This window comes from Pygocentrus nattereri, chromosome 12, assembly GCF_015220715.1.
Source record: "Pygocentrus nattereri isolate fPygNat1 chromosome 12, fPygNat1.pri, whole genome shotgun sequence".
Taxonomy (NCBI): Eukaryota; Metazoa; Chordata; class Actinopteri; order Characiformes; family Serrasalmidae; genus Pygocentrus; species Pygocentrus nattereri.
Window position 1 is genome coordinate 15,570,194 of NC_051222.1, and position 22,799 is coordinate 15,592,992.

General features: G+C 41.4%; 1 protein-coding gene across 1 annotated transcript in view; it reads left to right on the plus strand.

The window, feature by feature from the left end:
- The window catches only part of LOC108429853 (A disintegrin and metalloproteinase with thrombospondin motifs 5), a 27,305-nt gene extending 6,007 nt beyond the window's left edge, over positions 1-21,298 (plus strand). The window contains exons 2-8 of the mRNA XM_017701904.2: positions 7,986-8,118; positions 9,225-9,392; positions 10,574-10,857; positions 14,569-14,752; positions 16,562-16,737; positions 16,993-17,168; positions 19,617-21,298. Coding sequence (XP_017557393.1) covers positions 7,986-8,118; positions 9,225-9,392; positions 10,574-10,857; positions 14,569-14,752; positions 16,562-16,737; positions 16,993-17,168; positions 19,617-20,247 — 1,752 coding nt within the window. The 3' untranslated portion in view covers positions 20,248-21,298. The remainder of the gene's footprint in view (positions 1-7,985; positions 8,119-9,224; positions 9,393-10,573; positions 10,858-14,568; positions 14,753-16,561; positions 16,738-16,992; positions 17,169-19,616) is intronic.
- The last annotated feature ends 1,501 nt before the right edge of the window (positions 21,299-22,799 follow it).

Below are 22,799 nucleotides of genomic sequence, written 5' to 3' on the forward strand. Positions count from 1 at the left end.
AGGCATGTGGAGATGCCCATGGAGCTGGGCGCATACCAAAGTGGCCTGGAACAAGAGGCACATTGAGAGGGGACAGGCGTTTTTGTGAGCATGCGTTTATGAGATGTTATATCGTGGAGGGGATGGATTCATGATCACTCTGATGCTGCGGGTCACTGCCGGAGACAGAGGACAATGCCATGCCTGTCAGCAGTTGGACAATGACTGTCAGCCTGTTTAGGGGGACTGACTGAAGATAAGAATGGGATTGTAGTCAAAAAGGGACACTGTCAGAAGTGTAAAGCACTGTTCCAGAAGTGAATAGACTCTGAGTAACCTCCCATTAGACTAACCCAGTAACACAGGTACCCCACTCCAAAACCTGAAATCTCCAAAAATTGATGGTTTTGAAAACTAAAGCTTATTTTTACCACACATCTACATGCTTAAATGGGGTTCGAGGACCTTTCAGCCATGCTAAGTTCCATTACATCCATGGGTTTAAGACCGGATTGATTTCCGCCAGTCTTGAGAAGCGAAACCTACTTTGAGCTCCGCCTTCATTGGATTTGAAGGCATTGGATTTGAAATTTCACAGTCAATTTGTTCCCACTCTGATTTCTCATGGTCGTCCCCAGGCGTTCTTATTATGAGATCACGTCTCACTGCAAAATCATTGTTAATTCATGGTCATTCCCATGTCCATAGTTCATCACTGTGTACATGCGCATGAATGTGTATTTGTAATACAGCAATACTGAGAATTTCTGAGGTCTTTGGTTTCTTGTGCAAGTCTCTCCCCTCCTGTTTGTCATAGTCGGCTGGGGTATTTCACACATCCTACATTTTATTTCGCTGAAATCCTCATGGATTCGGGACGGGCTGCTTCCATCCATGACGCCGTCTGGCTGGCGAAGAGGTTTGGGTCCTGTGCCAGCGCTGGGCAGCAACACCATGGGATCAGTTCCGGACACTTGAGAAACTCAATAGGACAAGAAGTTTGTTTTTGACAGCAGCTGGAGCCGGAGTCGCTCCCATTTCTGTGTTGATATAAAGGGAGGCGGCCCCTATATTATTTTTACTTTAAAATATCTATCGCTGTGAAGACGCACTGTGGCTATGCTGTATGGGTACACGGCGAGGTCAGATTTGATTTGTTAAACTTCAAGGGCATCTGTATTGACAGGCTTGAGTCTGCTCTTCCGATTCTTTCCTATTTCCTGAGAGGTAGATGTAGGGTGTCATAGGGTAGAATAGTACCCAGCTTATTTTTCATTGACTCATCAACAAAACTCAGAAGACATTTAGATTCACTGGTCATTTTTGACAGTAATTGCAATGGCTATATGTGCAGTGTGGACATCATCACCACTGCAAAGATTTCTCTGCAATGCACCACTTCACATTAACCACTCTGAATGACTTTGTTTACATGTTAACAATTGAATTATGCAGAAATCTGTGAAATTCCCCTTCCAATTCAAATTCTAACAAAAGTTTGTCTGCAGTAGATTCAGTGGAGAAAGTTCAAAATCTGCACATGTGACAGAATTTCTGCACTCATGTACAGGAGCTACTTCATATTGAATGACTCCATGCTTTTATCACTCGCAATAACTGTGGCTAACAGTTAAAAGCTGAGTAATAAGACTCAGGCTGATGATGAAGATCATAGAAAGCGACAGAATAAAAAGGAAGCAACATCACTTTCCCAGCCTTAAGAAGAACAACAAATTAGAACCAGCTGACAGAAACCTGTGGTGTGGGTCACACCTAGAATCAAATATCCAGGACTCCCTCCACCTCAGCTCCACTCTTCCTGTCTGTCTCTCCTCAGTGTGTTTGCTCTGAACTGACGCCAAGTGTGGGAGTCATGACTTGTCTTGGGATAAGCTGTAAGAGCAAGGCTGCAAGCCTTAAATTTAGGGTTTCACTGACATGACTGACCAGTTTACAGTATTTTTGACTGACATCCAGGCATCGTAAAAGTACAGAGAAATTGTATTTAAGTGAAAGTACGACAGCTTTGTGAAAATCTTAGTGTATTAAAAGAGTGGTGCAACAGTTGGCCCTATCACCATGAGATCGCGATTTCCATCCATGGCCAGCATTCTAAAAGAACACAGTTGGCCTCACTCTCTCTGGATGGGTAGTATGGCTCTCATGTGTGATCACATTTCATCACTTTTTTACATATTCCTGTATTTTTGTTTTAACCGTAGGATCACTTTTCTAAATTTTTTCACAATTTCTTTCTGATTTATGTCAAAAATAACACACTCAATGCATATTCAAATGTGAAGTTAATAGACATTGAGCTGGTAGCAGGTGGAGGTTGGCTACAGCTAAAGAAAATTGGGCAAAATATGACAAAAATAAACAGTCAGTTTAAAAAGTGGAAGCATGGAGCCAAACATCTACTTGAGTGAAAGTCAGAAAGAATCAACATTTAAAAGTTCAAAATAGATTTTTTGCTAGTAAAACTAAAAGTCAAGAGATCATACTGCCTTTTTCTTCCTTACATTGACATATTTTCAAGTGAAACACTGAAGGTGTCCAGGAGGGTCTTTGAGATAGCTGAGTGTTTTCACTTGATGATAGGTGGGGGTGGTGGAGAGGGAGATGAAATGTGATTTGATTGATTAATATTAATTTCCCTGCTTGCTGGTGAACAGTGACGACATGTAGCTGACTGGTTGGCAGTTTTGTTTGTAAGCTACTCTGAACAATATAGTACATTTTTCATCTAAATGTATATATTTTATAGGTATCTATATTTGTATTTAAATGAAAAATGACACTCTGTCTAAATATTTATATTAATATCATACATATTTTATTTATAGTGTTGTTTTTTATTTAACCAACTGTCCTGTGTGAAAATTTCAAGACTAGACTGACTGATATGCTCTTCAAACAACGTAACTTGATGACAGTCAGAAACTGATATTTTTCCAGACAGCCCACTTCGTCACAAATGAATGGACTGTGTGTAAATTTATGAACTCTGTGCATGATTAATGTGATGCTTATGCGTGTTAGCAAGAGACAGACCCCCTTTTCCATCGCTCTGTTCATCTGTTTCTGCAAACACTTCTTCAGCTGTAAACTTCATCATCTTTCATTTCTAGCCACTGTTAATTTTCCTCCCAAAAGCTGTTTTTCCTGGCCTCTCATCTTCCTCCTCCAGCTGCCTCATTATTCAGCGACTTTGATTGACAGTCTTTCACTCTTTCCCATCTAATTGGCCAGATTGTCGTGGCTAGTCCCTGAGGCTAACGTGTTTGGCAGTGCAGTATATGCACTCAGGCAGGATGCTGTTATTCTAGCTCTGAAAGGGCATCTACCACCACTGACCCAGCCTATACCAAGACACTCAGCTGCTGTTATGATGGTTGACTGACCTACATACCTCTCTATTGGAGCTGCCAATATTGTTTTGCCTGAATATTTCCTAAACTTTCATTTCCTCGCAGCCTCCCTCGTCCTCCTTCTGGCTGACTCAAGGCCCTTGGTCGGCAGCCAAGAGAATTCCTCAAATTCGCTGTCTATGGATCTGGATCTGTCTCTTTTTCTCCATGTTTCCATCTCTGTCTTGCCAGCACCCCTGGCCCGTCTGATTGTCTGTCTCTCAGTTTGCATCTGTCCCTACCATCTCTCGAAAGTCTGTGCTATGTCCAAAAAGTAAAAGAAATGGGTGCATGAGAGGGGGATTGGCATGAGAAAGGTAAAGAAGTAAAGAGGTTGGATGGATATCAGATGAAAAAGAAGGAAGGAGAGAAAGATAAATAGAGGACAATATTGAGGCTTGTTTTTTCCAGTCTGTTTGTCATATCATTGATTGATATCATTAATCATGCATAACATTGTTATTGTACAAAATGTATGTTTTGCTGTTATTACCCTTTGTGTTGTGTCAAGATTTTATGAGGAATAGACAAATAGATAGATAGACTGGCGACCTGTCCAGGGTGTATCCTGCCTTCCGCCCGATGACCGCTGGGATAGGCTCCAGTTTTTATTAAATTCTACAAGTTTTCCATCCCTCATTGTCACATTTGGATTAGGATTGACAGATATTTTTAAAACTGAGCTACGCCTAAAAAGCATAATGGGAAATATATTGGCATGTGTTGGAAAATGCAAGGATGTCTTACTTAAAAACTTCTAAATGCTTTAAAGAAAAGACTTAAGTAACTTTTAAAGAGGCATCATCAACTTTTTTTCAATACAGCTATTATATCTTGCTCCAAAAAACTCAGTAAAGGCCGTCAGTGCATTTAACTGCTTGTAGAAGTTCATTTTTCAAGTATGTAAATGCTTTAAAATGCCAGCTGTACCAATAAAAATAATCCAAATTGACTTTAGAATTTTGTTACATTACCTTCCAATGAAAGTTAAGAATGTGTTGCCCTTGTCCTGTAAAGTTACTTCGCTGTATTTATGAGGCTCATTAATTGTAATAATTACAACTTTAGTATTATTTCTCTTTCATTCTTGCACACATGACTAGGTTGAATGGGGGCCCCCAAGTAGGATGTTGCTCATGGCTCCCAAATGCTCAGAAAGGACCCTGATATCTGAGGTAGATATTTAAAATAATACAAAATCTAAGCTGATCTCAGACCCAGTGTTTGGCGAAATCCATCCTGCCCTCACACTGGCCTGCTTCTCAACTAAATATACATTACACATCCCCTCCACTGATGTAATAACCCACACTTTGGCCATCAGGGTATTTGCACTGTGTACATATAGACTCTCCTGATGTTCCTTCAGTAAATTCACTTGGTGTCCAGAGGCCCGAGGTTTTAACAGTGCCTTTCTCTAATGTGGCTAAGTTGTGTGTGCGTCTACATCTACATGCATGTGTGGATGAGATGTCAAAACAGCCTACGGTTTGTTTCCTCTAAGCGTGAGTAAAGAGGTAAATATACAGCCAGTGAGAGACTTTCAAACAGCTACCTGTCACTGGTCATTCTGGGGAAAATCAGTCTGTCGTTAAATCATTGCTGTTTGTTTGTTTAGCTGTGTGTGCACGAGTGTATCTGCCTGACTGTGTAGCCCACGTGTGAATCAACATGGCACAGCACATGAGCCTGCATGGTTGCTCATCTAGTTGTGAGTTTGAGAGCACATTGGCTATTCGATCTCTCCTCTGCAGAACAGTCATTGGTCCGCAGGCCGTATTCACATTGATCTGTGTGGGAGAGGTGATAGATCAATAGCTATCGGCTTCATGCATGAAAACACAGCAGTGAACGATGCTGCATTCCATTGTACTTGGAAGTTGGATATTTCCAAGTCAGTGCTCCCGATTTCCACTCTAGATCTCCTACTCTGGAAAACGAGTACCTGCAGTATGAAGTTTAGGGCAAGTCATGGAATTTAATAAGCAGCTTAAGCAAGTGTCAACTATGTCTATTAGTGCTACGCCTTTGGTTTGGACCAGAAATATCAAAATTTACATTTACATTTACAGCATTTGGCTGATGCTCTTATCCAGAGCGACTTACAATTTGATCAATTTACACAGGTAGGTGAAGGTAGCACATCACACAGGAAAATTGCAGCACATCACAGCACACACTGCTGTTGCTACAGCAGCACATGGAGTATGCTTACTGCTCACAGTGATTTTGACTGTTACATGAGGGCTGTTTATATTTGTGAACTTGTGACCAGTACTCTACATGATGGCCTCCCACCTCCTATATTTATATTACATTAAATAGCCAAAAGTTTGCAGACACATTTTCTTCCAAAATCAAATGAGTTTGTCTCCCTCTGCTCCCGTAACTGTCTCTATTCATCAGGAAAGTAAATGTTGGAATATTGCTGTGAGAATTTGATTGCATTTAGCAGCAGGAGCACTAGTGAGATCAGGTATTGATGTTGAATGATTCATTTTGTGGGCGGCACAGTGGCGCGGTGGGTAGTGCTGTCGCCTCACATCAAGGAGGGCCTGGGTTCGATTCCCTGGCCGGGCAACCAGCGTCCTCTCTGTGTGGGTTTCTTCTGGGTTCTCCGGTTTCCTCCCACAGTCCAAAGACATGCAGTCAGGCCAATTGGACATGCTATATTGCCCCTGGGTGTGAGTGTGTGAGTGACTGTCTGTCTGCCCTGTGATGGACTGGCGACCTGTCCAGGGTGTGTCCTGACTTCTGCCCGAAGACTCCTGGGATAGGCTCCAGCACCCCCCCCCCGCGACCCTGACGGAGAAGCGGCTTAGAATATGGATGGATGATTTCATTTGTATCACATCATCACTCCAGCTCAGGTTGGAGTGATGGAGCACTAAGGTGTCTAAATTTGTATAAATATAATATAGTATAATATAATAATTCACTCTAGAGAATGCAGATCCATTGTTCCCCAGCTTAATGCTGGGGGAGCTTCGTACCCCTCTAGCCTACACTTAGCATTGGACATGATGACCTTAGGCTTATGTTCAGCTATTCTTTCTCCAGAGCATCCTGTTCTGTTAACGTTTTCCATAGAGACTATACAAGCTGTGTATGCATTTAAACTCAGCAGTGAGTGCACCTTAACACAACTGAATGAGGGTTTGTCCACAGAATTTTGGGCATATAGTGTGTTTTTTATTCAAGGTTGAAAATTGGCTTTTCGATACTGATTTTAAGAATTTGTATAAATATAATATAGTATAATATAATAATTCTGATATGTTCCAGTATTGTCTATATGAATAACTTGTACACACACATTTAAACCAATTATCATCCTGGGTCGCAGGGGGTGCTGGAGACTATCCCGGTCTGTATGCAACAAATAAATTCAAATCATGTTTTTCACTTCTTCTGTCAACATGTCAGCACTGTACAGTCCTTATAATCTGCCTAATATAATATTTGATTTTTTACCGACCCGCATATCAGAACATATTTTTTGATAGGTTGGGCCAGGCGTCTGACACGCGCAAACTGATACATAACCAAACCAGTAGATCATAAAGACATAGAGATCAAGAAAGGTTTATATTTATTACTCTGGTTGTGATACATTTATATATTAAGCTTCTGCTTTCATGCAATATGTAGACTTATACATTTTGTCCTTAATATGTTTGAGAGATTAGTAGATGTTAAAATAAAAATAGCCATTAACTGAGGCAAAACGTGAAAGTGCTTGTGTAATTTGTGACCTATGCTGACCATAAGGGACCACTAATAGCAAGGGACAGGCCGGACCACTGCATTGCTCAGAAGTCAAATTTTCTAATTTACTAGCTTCAAGGTACAAGTGAAAACAATGTGAGTAGATAAAGTGGGAGAACAGATTAATGAGCAGGGTAAGCTATAGAACTTCCACTTGGACGCTTGATCTAACTCAACCGTTACTTGTTAAGCCCTTAATGAGCTGCATCAATACACTTAAAGTCCCAAAGACACTGAAATGTGTAGATCTAGGGTACAAGTGGGCAATATGGCAAAAATGTAATGTAACAATGATATTTCAAGACGTTTTTCCAGTACACCATGTCATATTATTTTTTCTAACATCTGATAAGCTGGAACAGACACAACAGGTAATGCCACATTTAAAAAATACTATCAAAAACTATGAATCCAGCATTTAACACATTATGGTACACTAAATACAATTAAAACAGACTAATCATGCTGAAATCCACAATATGCTGAGAAAAGTATTGTAATTATTGTGATATGTAATTTATCTGGTTAATGGCTATACAGAGAAATTTCCTTAATCCAGGAGTTTAAGTTACATTTTCCTCATTGCTCTTATTTCACCCCTCTACACAGATACAGCCACTTTACACTGATACAGCACTGATACAGCTACGTTATGCCATCATGCGTCAATCAAGAGGAGGAGTTTAAACAGAGTGGCAACAGTTGTGCATGTGTGTGAGTGTGTGTGGTGTTTGTGTTTATCAGAATGTGATTGAGAGTGAAATTCCCAGTAAAGGTCTTAGTAGGACTCGAGTCATGTGTTCATGTGCGTGTATGTGCTCTGTGCAGGACCTGTGCGGGCATCACTCGTGCGATACTCTGGGCATGGCTGATGTGGGAACTGTGTGCTCTCCAGAGAGGAGCTGCGCTGTCATCGAGGATGACGGCCTGCACGCCGCCTTCACCGTTGCTCATGAGATTGGTACACACAGTTATCATTTACACTGGTTTTCTGTTTGTTCAGAAACAGCATTGCACAATGTATTGTGTTTCCTATTCTAAGGCTGCTATTAGAAGTCTTGATGAATTTAGCAGACCAGTGGGGATAACCCTAAGAAATATTGGGCTAAATATAGGTGGGAACAACGCTTCATGAAGGCAAAATACCTCTCACATTGTCGGCAATCTCCAGTGGACAGCAAGGCTGTCGTTAGCCCACAGATGTAATGTAAGTTAGCATGGTTGAAAAGTCCCTCCAGAAACTTCAAGTAAGCATGTAAATGTGTGCCACCTGTGCAGAGAACACATTTCAGTGTGGAAAAAAAAATAAATGTTACCTCTTGCAAGCAAAAAAACCAATTCTGCTAATGATAGGATTTAGCTAACCAGGTTGTTTGACGCTTGTTGTCAATTGTGCTCCAGAAACATTAAAAGAGCATGGGGTAGAGAATTTGCCACAATCCAGCACCAAAATTTTAGGCTGTGCCCAAATGTGCATTCTCATTATGAGATTATGTATGGCCGCACAAGACTAGAGCCCAGTTTAACCAAAAGCACCTTATTGTTGAGAACTGTTGGAAAGAGTGTTCAGTGTAATGCTCACTCCACCATTTGAAAATTGGCTTGGTGCTAAACCAAGCATAGGTGCAGAGGGAAAGAACAAAATGCCATAAAAGTGTCAGACTTGCAGCCTTTCTAATCCTGTTTTCTGATAATTGCTATGAGTTTGACAAGGGCAGGAGAAAGATGCATTACATACATCTGTGCTTTAAATGGTGATAAATCTTGCCAGATTTCATTACCTCTTATGGTTCTGAACATAAAGATTTCACCCTCTGGATCTCTACAGAAGAGATGTATCAAAAAATCTTGGCAATGTTTCTGACATCCTTCCAAGTTTTATTAGATTTGTTTTACATCAGAGAAGACAAAAACATAATTTGGCATCCATATGTCCCCTGATATTCTAGCAGTTGTATCATTTATCTGCCTTCGAAAGCACAGCGCAGGGAATACTCTTGCCTTCAAACTCATGAATTACTCTCCAGTGAATTTAGAAAAAAATGCTCTAATATGGTTTGTTCTCAGGGCACCTTTTAGGACTGTCCCACGATGACTCCAAGTTCTGTGAGGAGAGGTTCGGCTCCACCGAGGACAAGAGGCTTATGTCTTCCATCCTAACGTCCATCGATGCCTCCAAACCCTGGAGCCGCTGTACCTCGGCCACCATCACCGACTTCTTTGATGATGGAAATGGTGTGTATCTACCTCATGGCTCTTGTGATGTTTTAAAGTGGCTGCCAAAAAAATTCCCTTTCCTTTACTCTAAAAGTAATCAATCAGTCTAAACAAGTTCAGTCTACTTACATTTTTTGTCTATGTTTATACACTCACCGTCCACTTTATTAGGTAGGTGTTGGAAACATTCCTCAGAGATTCTGTTTATTTGAGTTGCTGTTGCCTTCCTACCATCTTGAACCAGTCTGCCCATTCTCCTCTGACCTCTCACATCAACAAGGCATTGTCGTCCACACAACTGACCGCTCACTGGATATTTTCTCTTTTTTGGACCGTTCTCTGTGAACCCTAGAGATGATCCCAGTAGTGAAAATCCCAGTAGATCAGCAGTTTCTGAAATACTCAGACCAGCCTGTCTGGCACCAACAACCACGCCACGTTCAAATCACTTAAATCCCCTTTCTTCCCCGTTCTGATGCTCGGTTTTCACTTCAGCAAGTTGTGTCGTCCACCTCTACATGCCTAAATGCATTGAGTTGCAGCCCTGTGATTGGCTGATTAGCTATTTGTGTTAACAAGCAACTGAACAGGTGTACCTAATAAAGTACAGCAAGTATTTAAGTAATATCAACTAGACATGCTAATGTGTCTTCTGACCATGATTGACCGTTATTTTATATATATAAAATTATATTTTATATATTATTAAAATAGATCAAAGAACATGCAAAATTCAGGCCATAAGCATTTCTTTATTTAAGCTAATTAGCCTTGTAGCTTCAATACAAAACTAAAGATGCAAATTTTGGACCCCAAATTTGTTCTTTTTGATGGGCTAAAATTGGGCTTTATCACTTTAAGAGAGTGAAAACAGAGAGCAAATGTCATCACATTCTCGCAGCAACCCATAATCCCATGTCTTCTGTAAAATGTTTGGCCCCACACTTTTGGGCACTTTTGCAGACAACAATTTCACTTATTTGTTCTATTATACACAAAGCACACATAGCACCAACCGAGTTTAATAAACCAAGGCCTGTGGGTCTCTTCACAAATATTCAATAGCCGTGGTAATCAGGACTTATATGGTAATTGGATTGACTTCATTTTTCTGAGAAGTACTTAAGGAATCCAAATCTGAGTAGTGCTAAGAAACTAGCACTTCATTGTGTTAATTCTTCATACTTTCTCCTCTATAGCGGAATGTTTGCTGGACATGCCACGCCAACCTATCCTGGGCCCTGAGGAGCTCCCAGGTCAGAGCTATGATGCAGTGCGCCAGTGTCGGCTAGCTTTCGGGCCTGAGTACACAGTGTGTCCGGGCATGGACGTGTGCGCCCGCCTGTGGTGTGCCGTGATCAGGAAGGGCCAGATGGTGTGCCTGACCAAGAAGCTTCCAGCTGTGGAGGGCACACCCTGCGGCAAGGGCAGGATATGCCTACAAGGGAAGTGTGTGGACAAGACCCGCAAGAGGCACTATTCGGTAAGTTTGGTGAGGAGATGTGCAGTGGGTTGGGGAAGACTGTCTGAGGAGCATGGCAATGAAAATGAATGTATTATTCAGTGAGGCTTAATGGACGGGTTTGATCTGAATATTTGTTCAGTTTCTTAAGTGGATTACTCTTGTTGTTGTGAGCACTTGACGTACATGTACATACAGAGTAACTTTCCAGTGCCCAATAAATAGCACATGTGTTTAATCCAAATTCTCCTCTTTTGGTGTAAACTGGACATTGGGTAGCACTTGTGTAAGAAGTACCCTCCCCAGTCACAAGATTGATGTGGTTTATTCCACCACACATTTTAAAAACTATGCAGTAGAATCAGAGAAACTTTGGTACCAAAAGCTAACAACCAAGCGAAAGCTAACCTTAACTGAGACATCAAGCTAGCTCATCCGTCTGTCTGTCACCCATCCATTCATCTTTCCATTTGATCATTGACCCAGCCACGCCAACATTCACTGGATGCGCTTCAACATTAAGAGGAATAAGAACCTTATCCCCACCAAAGAAGCTGGTTAATGTTTTTAGTGAGTAATCTACACAATGCAACTATCCACACTGTTCTGTTTTGTTCATCCTTAGTATCATAGCTGGCTGAGAGTGTTGGGTTGAGAGATGTCCACACCCAGACAGTTCTCAGAAAAGTCTGATAAGTGTTTTAAGCTGTGTTTTAATATAATTCTTGTTTTTATCATTCAAGGTTTAATATAACACTCAATTTTACTATCATACAAACATTTCTGGTATTTTTCAAGACACATCCACTTTTGTTTTGTATCAAATACACAGGGGCTCATAAAATGCTCAGTAAAATCACCAGAGCTTAAACAAGCTTGTACATTTATGTGTAGACAGAACAGAGAGAAAGCAAGCATGAAGGAGAGCTCTAAAAGGAGTATGTGAAAAAGGGTGAGAAAGATTGACAAGGGCTTTGAATGAGACCTGCAAGAGACACTTATTAGAGTTGGAGAGCTAGGAATGGAACGAAATTGAAAGATGGATAAATGTACTAGTGAAGGAAAAGAGCAGCTATAGGCAGTGTGTAAAAGAGGCCTGCTGCAAGACAATGTGATTGGTAGCAGGAAAGAACGATAGGTGTTTTTATGTGCTGAGAGGCTAGGCATGATGTACTGCTCTCACAGAGCAGGGCCGCACTACAGAGAGAGCAAAGGAGATGGATAGATGTGTTAAAAGCACATGGAAAGGCTCTCCAGGAGGCACTGTTTGGATAGAGAGGTAACGAGAGGGAACTTGGGATGGAATGTGAAAGAGAGGGACAGTGAGGGAGGGAAAGTGAAGCAGGCGTGTTGAAAGGAAATAAAGAGAGCACCTAGGAGAGGCGTTATGTGGTGAAAGACAGAGAGGAATTCAGCGTGAGGAGAGGTGGGACGGGGTTAGCAAAAGAGCCACTGACGAGAGATCAGCGGGAGATGCCTTTAAGAAAACTGCAAGTAAGAGAGCAGGTGAAATGAGGCATGAAGGTGTGGGTCTTACTCTCCTGAGAACGAGGCTTGTATGAGAAACAGGAAAAGAGAGAGAGGAAAGGGAGGTGAGAGGTGGAAAGATGCAAGTAGGCATTCCAACATGTGAACGAGACCCACAAGACGGCCATTAAATGTGAGAGAAAGAGGGGATGAGGAATACTACACAATTAAGAGAAGGATTTTCCCAATTTTCCCCTTTCAATTAAGTTGTGGAAAATTTTTCAAACAGCTGCTATTGCAACATCATTGGGCAGCTCACCAGGTTTGGAGGAGAACATTAACTGCCAATTCTGAGTGATAGAAGGAGAAGGAGGGCCATCCTGTCCACCCAGAGAGAATGGGTCCCGTTATGATCTCTGTGATTCCTGAGAGTGGATGGCTGTGGCTTTGCCAGGAATTGAATTAGTGATTTCTTGATGACAGAGCCAACTCCTAGACCACTTGTTTTCAAATGTAGACATTGAATTCAATCCAGTCCTGGATTTTGTAATCACTGGTACATTAACAGTATATTATCAGTTCGATGATTGCAAAACCCAGGAAAGAAAACGGTATTCTAACTCTCTGGCTTAGACAGTTTGCATAACAGACAAGAGAGCCCATCTTCAAAAGCAGTGCTCCTCAGCCCACTCCTCAGGGCCCACCAGACAGCCCAAATCTTTGCTTTATCATTGCTCCCGGTAGACCTGACCAAACATTCAGTGTTCTTGGTCCATGAGTGTTGGAAACTTGGATAGACCAAAAATCTGAACCCATTCTAAGGCCTGAGAATCACTGTTTAGCATTAGCTCATTGTTTATATTGTCAAGTTAAAAATGGTTCTTTCTATTGCATCGAAATCCTCACTCCCCCTCTTTCACTTGCACTCAGTGGTCATGCTGAGTGAGCTCCTGAAGCTCTATCTTTCTGGTTTAGTTTTGAGCCCTACTCTGCTAAACCTGGCCTAACCAAACAATCTCTTGATCAGCTGGATCAAGTAGATTAGGTCATTGTTGGAGCTTAACTCTGTGGGAAGGTAGATCTTAAATCTCTTTGTGGCCAGTGCTCCGAAGCAAGGGTTTGTAACATTGACGGAAATTGGAGTGGTTTGGCAAACAAAACAAATTTACACAAATATCTTCTTAGTCAGTCAGCCAAGACATGTTTGTTGTCCAAATGTTACGTAGTTAGTGTAGCGTTTGAGCTACAAAGCTAACATTAAGGCAAAAGTTACGCAAATCTTCTCTATAAATACACACCCAAAACTTCTTTCAGCCCACTCAAACCACATCCATGTCTGTCCTTGGGTTATTGTGTGCATACCTCTGTAGACATGCAGCCATAAGACATTGCCCTTGCCTGAGGTAACCAGATGAATGTCAAGCATATTTGGCCCACAGGGCTTAGGAAATTTCCCTTACTGTCTCTTCTGTCCTTCTTCAGGCTGCCTGAGTATTTTTGTCCATGTCTGCCAGGCCGTTAAATGTTGCAGAGGACTCATTTTCTTTTTATAGGACAATGTTCCCTTTGAGGGTATTTGTGTGCATGTTTGTTTGGAATTAGGAAACATGGTTCTGGTGTCTTCCCTTCACATACACTCATGTCTTCCCCTCCTTTCCTTTGGTGTCTTCCGTGGCATTGCTCTTTCAGAGGGTCCAATGTTAATGGCCTTCACAGTGCATAGTTGCTCACTCAAGACAGGTCTCCCGCTGTTTTTGGCTAAACGCTTGTTTATTACAAATGGGAATGGGTATGCACACACCCTTATGCACACACCCATATATTCAGTTTACTATTCATGCAACTGAATTCTTTCAACATTAAATAAAGTCTAGAAGAATGTGCTTCAGTGACTCCCTCAAAGACTGCAGATCCCAGGTGGACCAAAAGTCCCTTACGGCGCTGGGCAGTTGTTTTCTTTTGATCATCTTTATGCTAGAGGCAAACATACCTTTGATTTTGAAGTACAATTCCATTACTTGTTTCTTCGTCCATGTGAATAACGTGCTCTGTTCTCTAAGGGCAAATTCTTTCTGCAATCGTTCAGCCAAATTCTTGTCGCAGTTTGTTTTTGAGCAAAGTTCTTGGTCTGGTTTCTTGATGCATATTCCTGTAAATTGCATTCAGTAGTATGATTTCATATATGATTAAAGAGAATTTGTGAGGAAGTATAATGGGCTCTCTATAGCCTCAATTCATTGACCTTCAGTTTTTGTGTCCTTTCAGGCCTCTAACCACGGTAGCTGGAGTTCCTGGGGACCATGGGGGACATGCTCTCGGACATGTGGAGGTGGAGTGCAGTTCGCCCACCGTCTGTGCAACAACCCCCCTCCTCGCAATAACGGACGCTACTGCACAGGAAAGAGAGCCATCTACAGGTCCTGCAATGTCACTCCCTGCCCTGCGCAAAGTGAGTGCCCTCGTCGCAAATACAACACAAACCTTCTCCAAGGATGCACCAATCATAATATCTTAAAAATATCTTTAATATCTTCATTTACATTTAAGCTCATAGTTCACAGTACAACTCATGGCCATTACCTGTAATGTTGCTTGGGCCCAACCGATATATCGAGTGGCTGATATATCAGCCAGTATTGGTAATCTGCAATATTATTGGTATTGGACTATAACGTGGCAATAATCTATGAATATTGATCCAGATGATTGGACAAAACAGTGTCATGTTACCATTAGCACTAATATGCTTGATGTCATGACGGCTAACTAGAGTAACATTGTTACTTAGCTTTCATTTGCATTGATAGAGATTTTACCTCAGGTACTCTGCTTTTACTATATCACTGAGGACAAGGTTACCCAGAATTTTTTGAGGTTTTAACTTCTCTTAATTACTTCTTATTTTCCTAATCAGTTCTCTTCCTAGTAAATGTTTTTTGGTTCACAATGTATTATGTCAATGCTAAATTGTAGGACTGGATGGATTATGTTTTTGTTGGTCACTGTGGTATTTTGTGTTCAGATTTACCAGTATGGCTTGTCTTGCTGTGATAAAAGTAAACAGGTAGTGACTTTTACCTTAACGGTTGCTAACTGGGCTCTCAGTAGACAAACTTTTAAGGTTTTGTTCTATTGTCAGAATATCACAACTTAAACCTGCTGATACCACAGCCCAAAAGGATGTCACTGATTACAAGCACATAACAATATCTTTGCTGATGTCACTAAATCTGTGGGTTGTCAATAATGGCTAATACCAGCCAAGCGATGACAACAATTATCCATCCATCCATCCATCCATTTTCTAAGCCGCTTCTCCGTCAGGGTCGCGGGGGGATGCTGGAGCCCATCCCAGCAGTCTTCGGGCGAAAGGCAGGATACACCCTGGACAGGTTGACAACAATTAATTTTCTGTTAAATGAATGACAGAAATGTCTGTTTATGGAAAATATTTTAGGGAAAATATAATATCATTTTGTGTCCGTGCATTTTCTGTTTCATTACCTTTTTTCAGTGTATGAATGGTTTGAAAGGTCAAATTAGGAAAATAGCATGAACTACATTTGACACCACTAGTATAAATCCCACTCATTAAACAATCCATCCATCCATCCATCCATCCTCAACCACTTATCCGAGTCCGGGTCGCAGGGGCAGCAGCCTAAGCAAAGAGGCCCAGGCCTCCCTCTCTCCCGCCACCTCCTCCAGCTCTTCCGGGGGAATACTGAGGCATTCCCAGGACAGTTGAGAGATATAATCCCTCCAACATGTCCTGGGTCTTCCCCGGGGTCTCCTCCCCGTCAGACATGTCTGGAACACCTCCCTAGGGAGGTGTCCAGAGTCCATCCTTACCAGATGCCCGAACCACCTCAACTTGCTTCTCTCAATGTGGAGGAGCAGCGGCTGTACTCCGAACCTCTCCTGAATCGCCAGTCTTCTCACCCTATCTCTAAGGGAGTGTCCTGCAACCCTGCGGAGAAAGCTCATTTTGGCCGCTTGTATCCGCAATCTCATTCTTTCAGTCACTGCCCAGAGCTCGTGACCGTAGGTGAGAGTCGGAACGTAGATTGGACGTAGATTCGCCTTCTGGCTCAGCTCTCTCTTCACCATGACAGACCGGTATAGGGTCCGCGTTACTGCAGACGCCGCACCAATCCGCCTGTCAACCTCTCACGCCATCCTTCCTTCACTCGTGAACAAAATCCCAAGATCATTATACAATAACTATATTCATTTTGTTTTGCTTTCTTTCCATTAGGTAAGACTCTTAGGCAAGAGCAGTGTGAAGTGAGGAACGGGCCTCAGACTGACCCTAAAGGAGTAAAGACCTTTGTGGAGTGGGTTCCCAAATATGCTGGTGTACTGCCAAAGGACATGTGCAAGCTGACTTGTAGGGCCAAGGGCACAGGCTACTATGTAGTCTTCTCTCAACGGGTAAGTTTGCATACAAATTTTGCACAGAGCTGTGGCATGATGTCTTAACCAGAATTAATGAGGGCTAATAAGTGACGCAATTGTCATTAATTGGTATTAAATTACTCACCAGGCAGCCTTAAACAAAATGCTTGTCGAGTCCGGTTACCCTGGAAAGTAAGAAGCAGTACTTAGCCAAAAAGAACAGTTCAGCATTTGGCAGAGACACCTACCATGCGAAGTAAAAAAAAATAATGACTGTTTGTTTTTCCTCAGGTGATAGATGGAACTGAATGTAGGCCCTACAGCAGCTCAGTGTGCGTGAAAGGGAAGTGTGTGCGCACTGGCTGTGATGGAATCATAGGCTCCAAGCTGCAGTATGACAAGTGCGGCATCTGTGGCGGCGACAGCACCAGCTGTATAAAAGTGGCTGGCAACTTCACAAAGAAGTGGTAAGAGAATCCTCATATGCACCAAGTTATTTTTGCCATTAATTTGGTAAATGTAAGTTTAGCTGTAACATCATTCAAAGCACTTAAGAAAGAATATGATGATATATTCTATACTTGGGCTGCGTTGAATAATGTATTTAATAGCAGTACTTGAGTGCTTATGTCACTTGAAACAACCAGCTGATCTTGTTTTTTTGCATGAAAAGATCATTGTTTCACAGTGTGAAGACAACTGCTTGATACTGGTGACTGGACAGCATTTAGCCTATTAAAGTGTGTTACTCTTCGGACTACTAAAACACGGTGCGCACAGCTGAGTGGTTACAGAGAAGTAATAAGACCACTGTAGTTGTGCTTCATTCTGTAGTCCTTGTTATGCCCATAATAAGAACTCTGGGTCTAAGCCCCATTTCTCTATGGCCAGCATGAATAGGGTTTTCAAAAAATCACCTCTGTCACACTCTGTGTTAAATTATAATGTTCAGAACCCAATACGTTTTGTCCTGTATATGTTTTTCTCCCGAATACCACTGGATCCTCTGAATTACGAGGTCATTAAAGAGCTATAATACTCATATTGCTACATAAGAACTAAAGCTAATGCGCATCAGTCTGATGTCACTAAGCTACTTGAAACCAAGCCGGGCTGAGCTGCCTCTGTGACGAGCTGTGCTATCTTATCAAAATGTTCTACCGTAGCGTATATTTACCGGTATACCCGTAAATTAAACCACTAGGTGGGATATTTTGCTAGATTGAAACTCCTTCTCAAAAATACTACCTGTGTTAAAAACACAAGTCTGAATGTAGCTTCCTTTTTCTTATTTTTTGTTTGAATATTCTTTAAATGGTGCAGCAGCTGTGACTGGCTGTCACAAACATTAGCAGATGAAACAAAATACTGACCTGTCGGTTCTGTGAAACAGCAAAAATAAGTTAATGTTACTCAGCTGTAAATCGGAAATAGAGAAACCTCTTCATATCATGCCTTTCAACCCTCCTTGAAGCTGAAGTCAGCTTCTTTTTTGCTGCTTGTTTGAATATCCCTGTTCCACCTTAAATGGCACAGCAGTTCAGAACAAAAAGCTGGCGACTGTCCTGAGAAAATCTCCTCAGTAAAATGTTACTAGCATTAAAATAATAATTAGGATATCCTGAGAGCCTAAATCAGTTTATCAGCAGGTGAGAACCTGATTACGGAGGCTGCCAGTCTAATGGTGTGAATTCAGCACCCAATAGCTTTAGCTTACATGTAGTAATATATATATATATCAACTCTTAACGCCTTTGTAATTTGGAGGATGGAGTGATATTCGAGAGAAGAATGTTCAGGGAAAAAAACATATGGGGTTCTGATTCATTTTTATTTAACACAGGGTGCGATAGATGTAAAACCCTATTCATTCTGGCCATAGAGGAATGGAGCTTAGACCCGGTGTTCCTAATATGGGCATAAGAACATGGCGCGGACAACAAAATGATGGCACGGCTACAGTGGTCTATAGTGTTGGTTATTAAAATTCATTTCTAGTTGTCATATATTTAAATGATTGAATTTGTCGAATTTTCTAAATTATAAGTTGCAGCCCTATACTATATAAGTGGTTCCCGTCCCTGATCCTGGAGAACCACCAACCTGCAGATTTTGATGTTTTCCTCACTCTAACACACCTGATACAGTCAGACAGGCTCTTCCCAAGTTGAAACGAGTGTGTAAGCACAAGGAAAACATGCCAACACGTGTTAGCACTGAATAATCTATTCAAAAAGCAGTACTTGAGTAGTTATTAGTCACTTATATCCATATTCTCCAGATGGCAGAATGTTTAATGAAGAAAATAGCATTGATTGACGTAAGAGTCAATTTACTAAAGTGATGGACATTTGCTCCATTTATAACACCATTGTGAAGCATTAAAGCAAAGAGCTCATTAAGAACACCATATACCAGTACCCTTAAAGTGATAACTTTCATTTTCTCATACATTTTCCTGTGTCTGAGGGCATCTTTTATTCAACTGATAAGCTAATAAGTTCCATAAATTCAGAATGATACTTTAGAAAAGTGTAATAATGGAACTTTAAATCAACAGAAATAAATGGAACTGGTGTCCATCGCTTTAGCGTTAGAGCCCTTATGTCAATACAATGTCATTTACTTCATAAAACGCCTAAATAATACTGATATAAGCTGTTCTGTGTTGCTTTATTATGTTTTGTTCACTTCATATGCATGTGTTATAATGTATTCAAAAGCGTTACCAAACACACTGAAATGTGCAGGGCAGGGGTGTCAAATGACCTTGAGACCTATTTTACTGCTTCCCAAGGCTGTCTAGCTCAGCAGTATACTGATACATGCCATGCTTCTTCGAAAGAAGGAGCTGTTAATTACTAGTGTGTTAATTACATTTTACTCACCTTCTCTTCCTCTAATCCCACCTACAGTAAGGGCTATACTGATGTTGTGAAGATCCCCGAAGGCTCAACTCACATCAAGGTCCGTCAGTACATGCCAAAAGGTCAGACTCGCTTCACAGCCTACCTAGCCCTCCGTCGGCCCGGAGGAGATTACCTCCTCAACGGCAAGTTCATGATCTCCACCTCGGAGACCGTCATCCCCTTGAATGGCACTATGTTCAACTACAGTGGCTGGAGCCAGCATGATGAGGCCCTTCACAGCATGGGGCCTGGGGCTCTCAGAGAGAGCCTAGTGGTCCAGATTCTGGCAACAGACGCAAAGAAGCCACTAGACATACGCTACAGCTTCTTCATGCCACGCAAAACTCCGCTCCCGCCTCGGACCTCCTCACTGCTTTCCGCCACAGCTGCAGCTTTGTCCTCAGCTGAGGTGTTGACCATGACCACGGAGATGCCCTCCACGACCATACCTGCATCAACGACCCCACCTGGACCTAGGTGGGTGACAGGGACATGGATGACTTGCTCCAGGACTTGTGACACGGGCTGGCAGAGTCGCACCGTTCAGTGCAAAGACCCTCAGGGTAAACTAAATAAGGGGTGCCCTCTGGGAGCTAGACCTTCAGCCTTCAAACACTGCCTTGTTAAAAAGTGCTGAAGAACCTTCAAGGAGACAGACTTGGGAACGCTTGCTCTTATGAACACATGACTCTTCTTCCACATCCGCAGTGGAAGGTCTCAAGAAGAGATGGACAGATTGGAGCACATAGAATCTTTTGGAGCAGAACCATAGAAGGTTCTTTTGCAGTCGTGATTTTTCTAATGCTGTTTCATGGCCTAGAATGTCACTGTGGAACTTTGGCTTGTATTCTGACAAGGAGCGCCGGCCCTGGCCTCTAATGCAAAACAGTGACTTCATCTGCAGTCTGGATTCACTGATAAATAGCCACTCCTCTCCTAACGACCACATCTCCTTGTCCAGCCACTCCCCTTTGGGGTTCAGTGCACATCCATCACCAGATCAGATTTGAACTGCAACCTAGCAATGGCAACAGAAATTAAACTTTGAGTTCATGTAGAGGACTGCAGGTGAATATTTCCACACTATGGGACTGTAGTGAGACTACTCTGGCTTTGGAGTTCGACAGCTCTAACAATGGTGCAGACCTTCTAGAAATGGAAGCTTGCAAACATGCCCTTTAGAGTGTATTTGTGACCAATACCTGTTACTATTTTCTTATGTTTATGTCCAGCACATTTTCAAAACAGCTTGATGGACTTTTCTTTAAGGGCACATTTTCACATTTCATTGTGAGAATTTTGCCCTCTATGTGTGTATGTCTCTTTCTCTGTGTGTTCAGGATCACTTATGTTTATGTGCCCTGGATTCTTGCACACCAAGAGGATAACTCAGACCATACTTCCTATCCCATGTTTTCCACTATTGACACTTTTCCATGTAGAATTCGGAACACTGGCTGAAGGAATTCTCCAGAGTTTTTCACATCTCTATCTGTAGTGAATTGTCAGAAGTCAGAGACCACCTTTCATTTATTTACAGTTAAATCAGCCGTTAAGTGTAAGTTAACCCTTATTCAGCATTCGAAAAAAAGCAGGAAAATGAAACAGAAGCTTCAACAACTATATATAATTTCAGTTTTTTGGTTCTTCAAAGGTAGTTTAGTAAAGGCAGTGATTCTGTTTAGAATCTTTCATGCTTAAATGGTTCTTTGCATGGTTCTTCAGATTGATGGAAAATGGTTCTTCAGATTGATGGAGAATGTGTTGTAGATGGTTATGTAAAGAACCCTTTTGAAAATGGCTCTGCGTAGTAACAAAAAGGGTTCTTCTTGACATTGTAACTGTAGCATTGTAACCTTTTTGGTGCTATACAGAACACATTTACATATACTACACATTTTCCATCAATCTGAAGACCCTTTCCACAATGGAACCAATTAAGCCTAAAATGGTTATATATGGATCTCATGGTTCTAAACAAACCCATTGCCCTGTTTAAGTGTGTTAGTTTGTTCACACTGTGCTTTCAGTTTTTCAGAGAAATCTGTTGGGATATTTCTCCAAAGTTCAGTCTTAGAAGTTGGTTGTATTCTCTGCTTTTCAGAATCCAATTCATCTTAAACACATTCAGTGATGCTGAGATCTGAACAGAGTTCATTGTTCTGAGAACATCAGCAGCTTCTTTGTTAGACTTGCAAATTTGCACTCTGACTTTTGCACAATACTGTATTTTCTTGGACTCAGAAAAGAACTGGAACACATTTTAGGGCTTTGACACACTATTCAGGCAGATGATGGGAATTTGCTTGAATTCCATTCATCAGTGTTTATGCTAAAACGTATTTTTGATGTAGTTTTGATTTATAACTTCAGTTGGAACACTGTATAATCCATTCTTTCAGAGATGAGAGATGTTTTTCAGAGGGAGGGTTTGGTAGTAACACCTTACTGAAGTAGTGATGTGGGTGGAGTTCTTACAGGCTCCTCCCTGATATCCATCCATTGATTAGCAGATGAAAGAGAAAGCAAAAGTAACCCAAACTGCTTACTCCAGTGTTCGAATGTTTGTAAGAATAGCTTTGGTAGTACATTCTTTGTATTATAAGAGCGCAACAGATCTAATTCATATTATACAGTCATTTAGTTCTAGTTTATTAGCAGTGTACAGTGACTGCTCATTGGTTTCTGTTATAAGTGAGCTTCTAGCTGATGGATTTTCTGTTCTTTTTCTAAGTACAGAGAAATACGTTGAAATTATTGTTCATGGTTATTGACAGTATGATGCTGTTGTAATAGATAGAGATTCTGGAGCATTCCTTTAATGCACTCAGCCCAAATTAACATGTCTATATGCAGCAATATGATAAAGACATGCAGTATACATGCATACTGAACACGTAAACAAGCACATACAACACAAACACATTTTTATCTGTTGTAAGGTTGAAGTAGACTGACTTTTAACACAATGTAGCATAAAACAGAGGATAATGAAATGAAATGTAATTCAGTAATGATTAAATTTGCCCATACATTGCGTTGAAACTCAATCAACTTCAACACTGAAGAGCCGCGATTTCACCTCATCTTTCATGTATCCAGTACTGTCTGACTCTCGCCATGGGACAAAAACCCTTTGCTGAACGACAGAAAACACAGCACTGAATGATAATTTATTGTTTGTACAAC